The sequence below is a fragment of the Teleopsis dalmanni genome, chromosome 1, assembly GCF_002237135.1.
Source record: "Teleopsis dalmanni isolate 2A chromosome 1, ASM223713v2, whole genome shotgun sequence".
In the NCBI taxonomy this organism is placed as follows: Eukaryota; Metazoa; Arthropoda; class Insecta; order Diptera; family Diopsidae; genus Teleopsis; species Teleopsis dalmanni.
In genome coordinates this window covers 75,065,269-75,077,162 of record NC_051846.1, presented here as the reverse complement: position 1 = coordinate 75,077,162, position 11,894 = coordinate 75,065,269, and the positions used below count along the sequence as shown (strand labels likewise).

Genomic DNA, 11,894 nt, shown 5'->3' with positions numbered 1-11,894 from the left:
CAGTTGGTTAAGGTGCGCTGACTCTGAGCTTCAAATTTGGCAGGACACGACTTCAATTCCTGGTACCTGCAGTCTCAAAAAATTATTTACGAATAATTATATATAAGAATTATTTCCAAGACCACTGATGATTCATTTAATTAAAATGATATAAAATGAATTTTTGTTGTCATATTTCACTACTATTCGAAAAACCTCCTTTATTTTATATATATAAAATATAATAAAAATGAAATTAAATATATAATCTTTAATGTGTTATTGAAATGTGCAACAATGTTTTGAAATTTTTTTTTTTTGCTATAAAACGATATAAATAACTCGACTGTATTTATAAATTATAAATATAATCGATAATTGTGAATTTCAATATATTTACTAATTCATTTGCTATCTTTATAACAAAATCTATTTTACTTTGTCTGTGATATACGTATTTCGTTTTAGTAACAACTCGCTAAAGTAATTTAAAAGACAGCAAAACAAATTAGTTTTAAAAAATATCTTCAAATTTCAATTACAACACAACTTAAGAAACTTTATTTAGTAGGTCTTATATCAAGGACTACAACCGGTCAAATGATGTCAACCCATTTGAATTTAACCTATTATTTACGTTGATGTAATCAGAGATTTACAAAAGGGACTAAGCTGACAACATTTACAAATAATAATTTATGTAATATTATTATTATTTGCAAAGTTAATCAAATTTTTCATAGCAGCTAATGCTTATTTTTTATATCTGATCTATTAAAAACCATCTATATCAAATAGTAATAATAATGATTTTCAATTATATATAAAATTGTTGTCCTTAATGATGTGCATAAGTAAACCTGAGTAATACAGTATCTTATAAAACGTAAGAGTGTTATGATATTGGTTTAATACTTTATTAACTTTTAAAATAAATATCAATGTATTTACCAATACCCCAAATGCTCTTATATACACAGATTTTAAAAATAGTACCTCTTTGGGTGAATTATACCACCACATCCCAAAGTGAATTTAAACTACATCTATTTAGTTGTGTAATTCAATTGGTATTATATTAATTTGATAAAGATTATTTATATCTATTATTTTACTTAGTACATCAATTAGGGTTAGATTAGGTTACACCGGCGATTTGAGCGAGATCCACTTAGGCCTATAGTCCCATTGTGCTATCGTAGTGCATCAATTAAAAATTAAATAAATTTTGCTTAACAAATCTTCTTTATTTTAAATACTATGTGTTGTTTCACAATCCATTTATAAAAAATATAGAGACAGACTGTCTCCATGCTTGAATTGATAGTAATATGATATGATAACTAGAACAATAAAGAATGTTCATTTTAACTTTGTAGACAATATCATTCAAGTTTAATGTATATTTTTGTGTTATTAATTCTACAGTATATAAGTTATTTAATATATGATAATATAACTTCTTTCACCTTATTAAATCGATATTATAAATACACTCAGAATTTTATTCAATTTCGTAAATACACTACCAAAAAAATAATTTAAAAATAAAAAAAAAATATTTTAATATATTAAATTATTTATTTGAGAAAATCACATCAAATTAATTAATTTGACGTACTTTATTGTAATAATCTTATCTTATTAATAAATTTCGATGTATGTATATATGTATATAATCTTGAGGAAGCACACATGAATGTGCATTTGTTTTCGCTTTGTAAATACATTTATAATTTACTTTATTATACCTTAAAGGAAGCGTTTTACAAAAAATTATTTTTTATCTTTGTTTTTAGATAAATATGGATTTAAATAAACAACATGGATTCATTGAAACCAATGAAGATAGGTCTAGAGCAATGTACTACAACAGGGGAATGAATATGAATGAATCAAGACATCACAGACAATATTTTATACCGGAGAGAACAATAGGCAATAACAAGGCATGTGCGTGTTCAAGCATGCCAGGCAATATAATGTGCAATGAATGTAGAACTAATACAACCACTGAAGATGGTGGTTGGGGTTCTCAACATATATCAAGATCAGATATAAGGAATATTGATACAAAAGGTGCAATTAAACAAAATCCACTTTATATCAACTCAAGTGGCAATAATAATGCATACTGGCAACAAAATTGTTCGACTGCTGTTCCACAAATGGACAGAAATATCTTAGTTAAGCCTTCCACAACTGATACAAATTATAGTTATAAGCAACAATATCAACAATCTGATGGTATACCTAATCATCAACGTGCAAATTCGATTAGTACTTACTGTAAGGAACGTTCCTACAACGAATATACACCTAAGAGTGAAGTCAAAATATCCTACATGCCCTCAGCTACTTCTGCAGCATCAATATATAATATAGATAATCACAATAACAATACAGGTGGTGTACTTCGTTCTGGCAAAACTGATCAACAAGTAATTAATCCTAGTAATATCCTTTCTACAAAGGAACAACATCCAAGTCCTAATTATGCTCGAAAATGTCCACAAATATTTTCACCTGCAGAACAAAATTCTACACATATGAGTTTGTATATGCCAACCCCTCAATTTAGTTCAGATAAATTCATCAATGCTCATAATCAAAAATTACGCATGGAATCACCACAGCACGAATATAGAACATTGAATAATACGACAGTACAAAAACACATAATGTCAGAAAAAACAAAATTGTCAGAAAGTCCAGTACGTTTGTCATCTCCAATGACTGGTTATACAAATGCAAATAAAAGCAAATATCCAAGTAATGAATTGTTGCAGCCAGTTCAGTCAAATATAATGCAACAACAAACGCCTTATAGATCTAATAATGGTCAATCAAGAAATATTGATTATTTTCCACAGAACAATCCCAAGGTGCATGCGCCGGAAATGTCACCCATCATAGCAAAGCAATCTCCTCATGCTGCTTATCAGTATTCTAACTGTACCGTACCACCACCACCACCAACTTCACACATATTACCATTAAGAGGATCAACAAATGATTTAGATTATGTTAAAAAAGAAGATGATCTGTGTGACAGTCTTGGTGTACCAAATCGAAATTTATATATAAATCCTTATAACACTCCACCTTCTTCTGATAGTTGCTATAAAGAATCTTCATCACCTTTTTTGTCTATATCTCATTATCGTGACGAATCACCGCACAGTTACAATAAATATAGTAAATCAACTCAAGAAATTGATGTAGCAAATAAGATCATAAATGTTAATCAAAATACTCCACCGCTAAGTAGAACACCTAGTTTTCGAAATCAGCAATATTATTATGAAACCTCCAGTAAATATGATGGAAGTCCATATGGCACACCATCTCCAGCAGTGGCTACCGTAGCATCACCATCATCAATATTATCTACACCACAAACTCAAACACCACATCACAATGAATACACTTCACCATCACATCGAATGCAGTCTTATCAATCAGCCGCTATTGAAAATCGACGACACTCCAATCAAACGCAAGACAATGTTCCTTCTCACATCGATGCATATGATTTGCCAATTTCGCAGAAGTCTAAAATAAATTGCCCTAATAATATTCCAGCAATACCAAATCAAACTACCGGAATAGTACAAACAGCCCAACAACCCAAGAAATCTCATGTTCCAAAACCCAACTATAAAGAATTAATTAATCAGGCTTACGCAAGGCGTAATATACCTGAGGAGGAACTTAATCTACAAATTATAAAAAAAACTCTAAATGTTGATACCCAAGTTATAAGAACTAATGTCAATAATGTTCCAAGAGCAGCAGCACAAGTTGATAGAGTTCAACAAAGTTCACCGCATCTTGTAAATGTAGTTAACAATCAACCAAATATATCGCCGGCACCAGATACATATAGAAACGAAACGTATCGTCCAGATCTTTTACCACATCATATGCAATCACAAGCGAGAACACCGGTTGGACCTATAATTTCAAATATAAGACCACCAGTAATAAAACAAGAAGAAAAAATATCTAATTATTCCCCCCTGGATCTTTCTATGCGTACAGTGAAAACAAAGGCTGATTCCACTGAATACAAATACAAATGTTATTCGTCAAGTTCTCCAAGCGTTGACTGCAAATATGGTTTGCCAAGAGTAGATTTTACACCTAATTTTTCTATGCATGCTTCTGATAGAAATGTTATTATAAAACCAAATGGACATTCACGAATGGAACAAAATGAGTGCGTTACTTACACATCAGCAGACTTAAGTCACATTCCTGCCATGACTGTGCCGCGAGGTGAACAAACTCCTTTGCCTAAAAAGCAATATAATGAAAGTAATTCACTAATATTTAACAACTCAACCCAATATAAAGCAAATCCACGAAGTGCTGTAATACCAAATGAGCCGGCATTGACTTCAAAAGCTAACTTACAGCGGAAAACCGGTTCTCTTGTAATAAAATCAACAACAAATGCCGTTGTTAGTTGTGATGTAAATATATGCCAAGTACGCCCAAGTGTACTGGAAACAAATCCTTTTGCAACTGTTAAAAGTATAAAAAGTGAACCGAAAATTTCGGAAAGAAATATGTTTGCAGTTGATAAATTACCACCAGATACTAGTATTATGCCTTTACCAAAGACTGTAGTAACTGGTCCACCTTCGAATCCAGGCATACCTCCAATAGATAAAAAAGTTGAACCTGCAACACAATCGAATTATCATAAAGCATGTGAACTAAATCGCAATTATTTGGGAAGGAAGCGTCATTTACATGAATACTCTAATTCCAATCTGAACTATGTTGAACCAGTTTCTAAACAACCGCGATATCAAGAACCGTATTCAAAATTCGAAAATATGCGTTCTGCAGATATATCTGTTATTGCGGTTAATGAGAAGTCTTTAGAAAACGAAAAAAGTAAAACAGCTGAAAAGTCTATCCAGGCTGAAGTTACAAATTACCCACTACCACCTAACCATATAGATATACCAATTGTTAATGAAAACATAGTTTTTAAAGAGGAGCCTGTAACGCCAACTTCAGATGTTGTTCCCATACCAATTACGCCACCAGTTCCAGTAAAAACAGAAACTAACTTTGCTGCAAGAATTAGAACGAAAGCTGAACTTAAAGGATTTACTTTCAATCCACCAATTGAAAATACAGACTCCACACCGCCGATAATATCAGTACTTCCTACTGTAATAAAGGAAGAACCTTCTGTTCCCGTTTCAAACATAGAGTTGCCGTCCATATCTGGTTTAACGGAGGATTTTAGTGCCGGAAGTCTTTTAGATTTTAGTTGGGATAATACATGTAACAATTTTGTCAAACAGTTACTTACGAACAAGAAAAAACCAATAAAGAAAAAATTAATTAACGTGGTTAAAGAAGAAATTAGTGAAGATGACTTGCCTGTTTCTACTATAGTAAATAAAAAGTTATCTATTCCAACAGCAGATGTGCAACGTGAAAAAGATGACTCAATGGATTGTTTGTTAGCAGAGAATAATATTTCTAACATGGAATCTGCCACAACTACTAATTCTCAGATTAAAATGGACACAAATGAAAGCAATAAAACGTCAAAGTCAACATTTCATGAGACTGTTTCATCGCAATCTGCAAATGCGAAAAAGATAGGAAAGTTAGAACGAGGAAAAATGAGACAACAGCAAGAGAAGAGATTCGCTGCTCGTTTGCCAGATGAAACCAGCTCCGAATCCGATAATGAGTTGGATAAAAGAAAAACAGACCGTTTAAAGAAACCACTGAAGAAAAGTAAAATTAGAAATTTGAACACTGTAACTGAAAAGAATCGTTTTTCAGATTGTGGTTCTGATTCTACGACGGAATCAGATGATAAAATTCCGTTGTCCAAAAGTATTAAAAAATCAGAAATAACTGAGAAAACAGAAAATACAAATTGCGATGCTAAAATAGATGAGTCAAAGAAAACTATTACGAAAAGTTCACATGAGAAGAAAGAATTGAAAAAATGTAATAAAGAAGCTTTGGTGGAATGCAATTCAAGTTCTAACAAAACAAATCAAATTAAAAAGTCAGTCAATCTGACTAAAACAGCTGATAAAACTAAGATATCAACCAAAGTGGAAAACAAATTAAATTTTAGCAAAAATGTGGAAGAGGATACCACTACCGGTAAAAACAGAGTTGAAAAAACTAATAAGAAAAAGACATTACAAACTAAAGTTGGTTTAAATACAATGACTCGATCGAAACGAAAGAGAGAGTTGGAAATGCAATTAGCAAATAGCAAAGTTTTACGAAACGATAAAATAATTCGAAACTCAACTACAAAAATCAAAAGAAAATATGTGAAAAAGTATTCTAGTAATCAAAAAGATGCTATAAATAGGGAATCCAGCGAGATATTGAGCACTCGACTAAGATCTAGAGGTGATAAAACCGGTAATAAATTGAAAAATAATATTTTGACAAATAATACTGAAAAGGGAAAAAATAGAAGTGAAACAAAGAAAATGTTAATAGCTAAAAAAAGGGAAAATGAGGAGGACGAAATTCTTGCTGCATACCGATATAAACGATCACTTAAAGTTCCACCAAGTCTAATAACTATTAAACATCCTCAAAATCATAAGATTGCTGCTTCACTGCCAGATTTAGAAACACATTATGATGATTTCAAATCGATGTCCAATATGAAGTCCAATGATGATGAATCGAATCTGAAAAGAGAAACCCATTCGGAAGAACCGCGATCAATTATTGATCTGCTGCACTCACGTGTTATTAACAAGGCTGCTGTTGCATCAAGAATTAAAGCAAAGACTGCTAAACAAACAAGTAATAATGGCAGTGTAAAAAACAAAAATGAAAATTCACAAAATACCGAAACCACTCCATTAGGCGAACTATTACCTGCTATTAAAAAAGAAGATGATGAATCTAATGATGGGAAAAAACGTCATTTTAGTATTTTTGAGACGAAAGTGTTGCAGACGAAAACCCGTACGGAGTCTAAACTTCAACAAAGGAAAGAAATAATTCGGGAAATATTTGTAGGAGATGATCGACCCGCTTCTGCGCCGCCAGAAATGATACAATCCAGTGATGGCAATGGAAAAATGACTTATGAACAAACATATGAACAATTTTTACAACAAATGAATATTATTATAAATAACGAAAAACTTCAGAAGTTTGGAAGAGCAAACGACACAATAACAACGGCCAACACGACTGCATTTCAAGTTCCACATATTAAACAAGAAGATGATACTGAAAGTGCTAGTGCTTTAGATGCTGACGAAAAATATGATTGCGATAATCAGCAAGATGCTATGTCAACGCATTCAGGCATTCAAAACAGCTTCAAACGTAGGAGACCCACAAAGTACTTACGTAGGAAAGGTAGTTCTGGTTTTGATTATATACGTAAAAAGAAAAAACCTACTCCAATTGGCACAACTACAAATCTACAAGTGCAAACAGTTATAAAAAGCGAGGAGAATGAGAGTGAAGTAAAAGTTAAAATAAAAACAGAAGATGACGTGTATCGTGAAATGCAGAAATGGGTTCTAAATAAGGGCGTTGGACAGAGTACAATGCATAAGGCAGCGCGTCAAGGTTATATTGATGTGATTGTTTATTGTTTAGATCGTATGGGAATGAATCCTGATCAAAAAGATAATGCAGGTTATACACCTTTGCATGAGGCATGTACAAATGGCTGGTTAGAAATAGCCAGAATATTATTACAATATGGAGCTAATCACTCAGCGGCAGCACATTCAGGCATAAGACCGTTGCATGAAGCAAGTGAGAACGAGCATGATGAAATTGTGCGCTTATTGTTGTCGTATGGAGCAGATCCATTATTAGCTACTTATTCAGGTAAGGAATGTTATACTTTCAAATGTATTAAATACATGTCTTTTTGTTATTAATTTATTAACACTTTTCTTTAAAAATTTTGTTTTGATTTTGTTTATAAATAAATGCTATTTGATTTAATTAAATAGAAGAAATAATTCCGAGACCACCAATGATAGGTATACTCGAAACAGCTGTATGGTCAAACAAAAATTCAATTAATTAAAAGAATATAAAAAAGAATTTTTGTTGTTGTAGTGTACTACTTTTCGAAACCTCTCTAATAATTACTTATAATAATTAATAGTTGAACACTAGATCTTTGCATTATAGAAATAATTATTATTTTTATAGTTTGGTTCAACGCTAATACTAGTACGGCCGTACATGCTCTCTCTGTAAAAAGTATCCGTTATTTATAATTTATAAAGACTATACTTTAAAGAGCACATCGTTGTAAAAGACTTTTTTGAAAAACCAAACAATATGTTTGACAAAGCACGATACTCATATGATATGGTGCCGAGTAAGTCACTTTTTTTTGCTCTTGATACTAAAATTGCTACGAAGTAGGCAATTCGATACAATTGCGGCCATAAAACGAAATTCGCTGAAAAAGTTGAAGACCATACCTTGCCTACAAAAAAATATATGAGTCCCAATTTAGTACAGTTCCACTCGGTTTAAAAACGATAACCCATTAAAGTCTGCCTATAGATCCGCTCCAACGATTTAAATGAAATTTAATTTTTTAATTTATGTCTATTAGAGATCGCGGAAGTTGAACGACACAAAAATTTTTTTTGATATTTTAAAATATTCCTGAGATATAATATAGGTATTTTATACCCGACAGGTGTTGGTGTGATATGTTTTTTTTTTCATCAATTTTACTTATTTTGCATATCCAATACATGGAGGACAATGCAATAGATATGTAAGGGTCCTCATTTTTTCTCATTTCCTAATATTTTGCAACACTTTTCCCAAAGATTTTCCGACAAATAAAAAACCGTGATTTCAACCTATGAAAAATTAAAGTTAACCAGGTAAAAATTATGCTATTCTATTTTTATGGATGTAAAAAAAATTTATGGTGATATCTTTCACTTAGTTCGCGCTAGGATGGCTAGGATTACGTGTCTACACTTTCCTGGATATTTAGGCTTAATTTAGTTAATTATTAGTATATTAAAAACTTTAAATAATCTTTGGATTTTTGATGTGAAAAACAAGATGAGTGTTGTTAGTCTTTTTGGCTAATTTGAGCTATAAGTATTAAGGACATATGGGTTTATATTACTAAATTTTTTAAATTTCATACAATTTTTTTTATGATAGCAAACTCTTATATAGCATATCATTTGTTTATATATAGTTTACTTAGTTGGTCTGATTATACAGTATGCTATTTTTATATCTACTCATATCAAATAGGTTCTACTGTCGATATATTTAAACTAAATTATAGCTTATTTTAAAATTTTTATTTTGCTATCTATACATTCTCTTAACAACAAATTAAATTTAATATAATATATTACTCGTATTAATATACTTGAGTATAATGTTTACATATACTAGTGTATATATCCGATAAAAATAATTCTTTATTTTTTAGGTCAAACACCTTTAATGTTAGCTTCAAGCACTACAGTTAGGGATCTTTTAAATAGTCATTTAAGTGATGTACAAAATATTGGACCTGATAAAAAACCATGGAAATTTAATGGACCATGGGAAATTTTTGGTATGTATACGTAAAATTATTTCTAAATATACTATCTAATAATTAATCCTGTTAATTTTTATTCAAATTTCAGATTCAACGCAGTATGGTTATGATGTTTTTGCAGGGGCGCCGAACTTTACATGTGATATGAGCAGAGCTCTTAGAAAAAGTTCCGCATCAAGTGTGATAGCGAACAAAAAACAAATAAATCAGTATGGGGAGACAAGTTCAAAGACTGTTATGGACGAATGTGCAGTAGTGCTTGACAATATCGATCGTTTCAATACTGTTGGGTTGCAAAATAATACCAAGACTAAACCTGAATTTTTAGTAGAAAATTCAAATAGTGAAGCTGAAATATTTGAATTTGAGGAAGCTGATGTTTTACTACCGCCTCTATATTTATTGAAAGACGAAGGAACTGATAAATGGGTACTCCTAAGTGATTTGTGCAATTTACTAAAAGTAAAATCGAAGGATACGCTTCTAAAACAAGTATAATTACAAAAATAAATTCATTTTATTTTTGTTATTAATATTCATAATCTTATCTTATTTTAGATTTATCCATCTTCGTCCTTACCTTCCGCACACAAAAATCTTATGAGAGAATTAAAGATGTCCGATTTCCTGGAAAAAGCGACATGCCTACAACTTTTGTGCGCTGGTGAAAAAATAAATATATGCGCATCAAAGGTTGTTCTTATTAAATACAACGAGAGTGTTAGAAATTTATTAGGTGTAAAAACAATATTAACAAAATTTTAATATGATTTTCAAAAATTATATTATAAAATCATAGATATATATACATACATATATTAAATAAATTTAAATTTAAGAAAGTGAACGTGATACTAAGGTGCTATAAGAGAAGAAGGAAGTGTAGGTAAGACGTACATATTTATGTTTATTGATATAAAATGAAAGAAAGTAATTATAAATATTGAAATAATATGATTGTATAGTAAATTTACATATTAGATATTGAAAAATAATGTTTATGACCAACGTTTAATAATAATTATATAAAGATTAATATATTTCGTAATTATAAAATGTCTGTTTTTATTGTAATTATGTAATTATAAGCCTTGGTTTGTTATAATAATGCATTTTAATATGTTTTTTGGTGTAAATTTGTTAAATATTCAGTTATTTATGTAGGATTAAAATGAAATTCAACAAAAAATGTATTTTCAATATAATAAAAATTAAAATTAAATATGTTTAACATTAAAAATAAAATATAAAAAAACACATATAGGTTAATATTATACATATGAGATTCTTGAGTATATTTACGTAAACATGTCAAAAAATGGTTTTGATATGAGATATAGAAAAACGAAATGGATTATTATAATATTTGTTAATGAAATAAATTGATAGAGCTAATGGCAAGTAAACATTTACACTGATAAATATAGTTGTTAATTTTGTCTTATTAAAAGTAGTTTTAAAAATTTTTTCGACAAAAGTTGACCTGAATGATATATTTATATAAGGAATAATAATTACAAGGCATCATATTTTATAGTTTTTTATACATATAGATTAATTATTTAAATATTTATTTTTTGTTTCTTTGTTTCTAGTTTTTTCTTTTTAATATCTTATCCTTTCTTATTATCTTTTTATATTTTTTAAATTATGTTAGTTAATTCATATTACTGTTTAATTTAATTTTATTCGTTTATTAAATTCATATTCATATTGATCTTATTTTTGTCTTAATTATGATTTTCTTTGTTTATTGTTCTTTAAAAATAAATTTTTATTGCAATATTTATTTATAAGATTATGTTGAGTCGTAATTAAAATGAAAGTCAATTTTACTTCTTTAATTAATTAGATAGTAGTTAGAATTTAGTCTATAGCACAAAAGCTGTTTTAATTATCGAGATATGGGAACACAAACAAAAAATATATTATATCTCTCAATTTCCTAGTTAATAATGTTAACAGAATTCGGGAGTTATATACTTATTATATTGTTTTTTCTTTATTTACGATTAGTTAGATTTTTTGCTCATTCTAATTATTTAGCAATCTATCATAATAAAGTAATTGACAACAGCTTAAGCATTATTTAGAAGGAAATAATTTCGTTCCAAGTTTTTAATGTTTTCAATAATCACAGAAGAAGAACAAAAGAGTATGGCAATTTCCCATTTTCAATTGTGATCAACAAAACGTGCAGAAACAAAAAAGGAGACTTGAGGTTCTAATTTCAGAATATCTAATGATGTTTAAAACAGATTACAATCATTAGACGATCTAATCTAATTTTTAAGAGCGTCCACTGTAATTAATTTTCACGATAGGGTAGTAT

The 11,894-nt window shown here is 29.7% G+C and overlaps 1 protein-coding gene across 1 annotated transcript; it reads left to right on the top strand.

Annotated features, from left to right (window-relative positions):
- Nucleotides 1–1,783: 1,783 nt before the first annotated feature.
- On the top strand, nucleotides 1,784–10,531 carry LOC119670764. The gene is made up of 4 exons (XM_038081170.1): nucleotides 1,784–7,848; nucleotides 9,449–9,577; nucleotides 9,651–10,054; nucleotides 10,121–10,531. Exons 1-4 carry the CDS (start codon nucleotides 1,785–1,787, stop codon nucleotides 10,325–10,327), a joined length of 6,804 nt encoding a protein of 2,267 aa, XP_037937098.1. The 5' UTR covers nucleotide 1,784; the 3' UTR covers nucleotides 10,328–10,531.
- Nucleotides 10,532–11,894: the final 1,363 nt, after the last annotated feature.

What these genes read in the sequence shown, in the direction of transcription:
- LOC119670764 (XM_038081170.1), top strand. Translation starts at nt 1,785, where the DNA reads ATGGATTTAAATAAACAACATGGATTCATTGAAACCAATGAAGATAGG. An exon ending in TGGACCATGGGAAATTTTTG is followed by an intron (nt 9,578 to 9,650) that starts GTATGTATACGT and finishes TTCAAATTTCAG; the next exon opens with ATTCAACGCAGTATGGTTAT. An exon ending in AGGATACGCTTCTAAAACAA is followed by an intron (nt 10,055 to 10,120) that starts GTATAATTACAA and finishes ATCTTATTTTAG; the next exon opens with ATTTATCCATCTTCGTCCTT.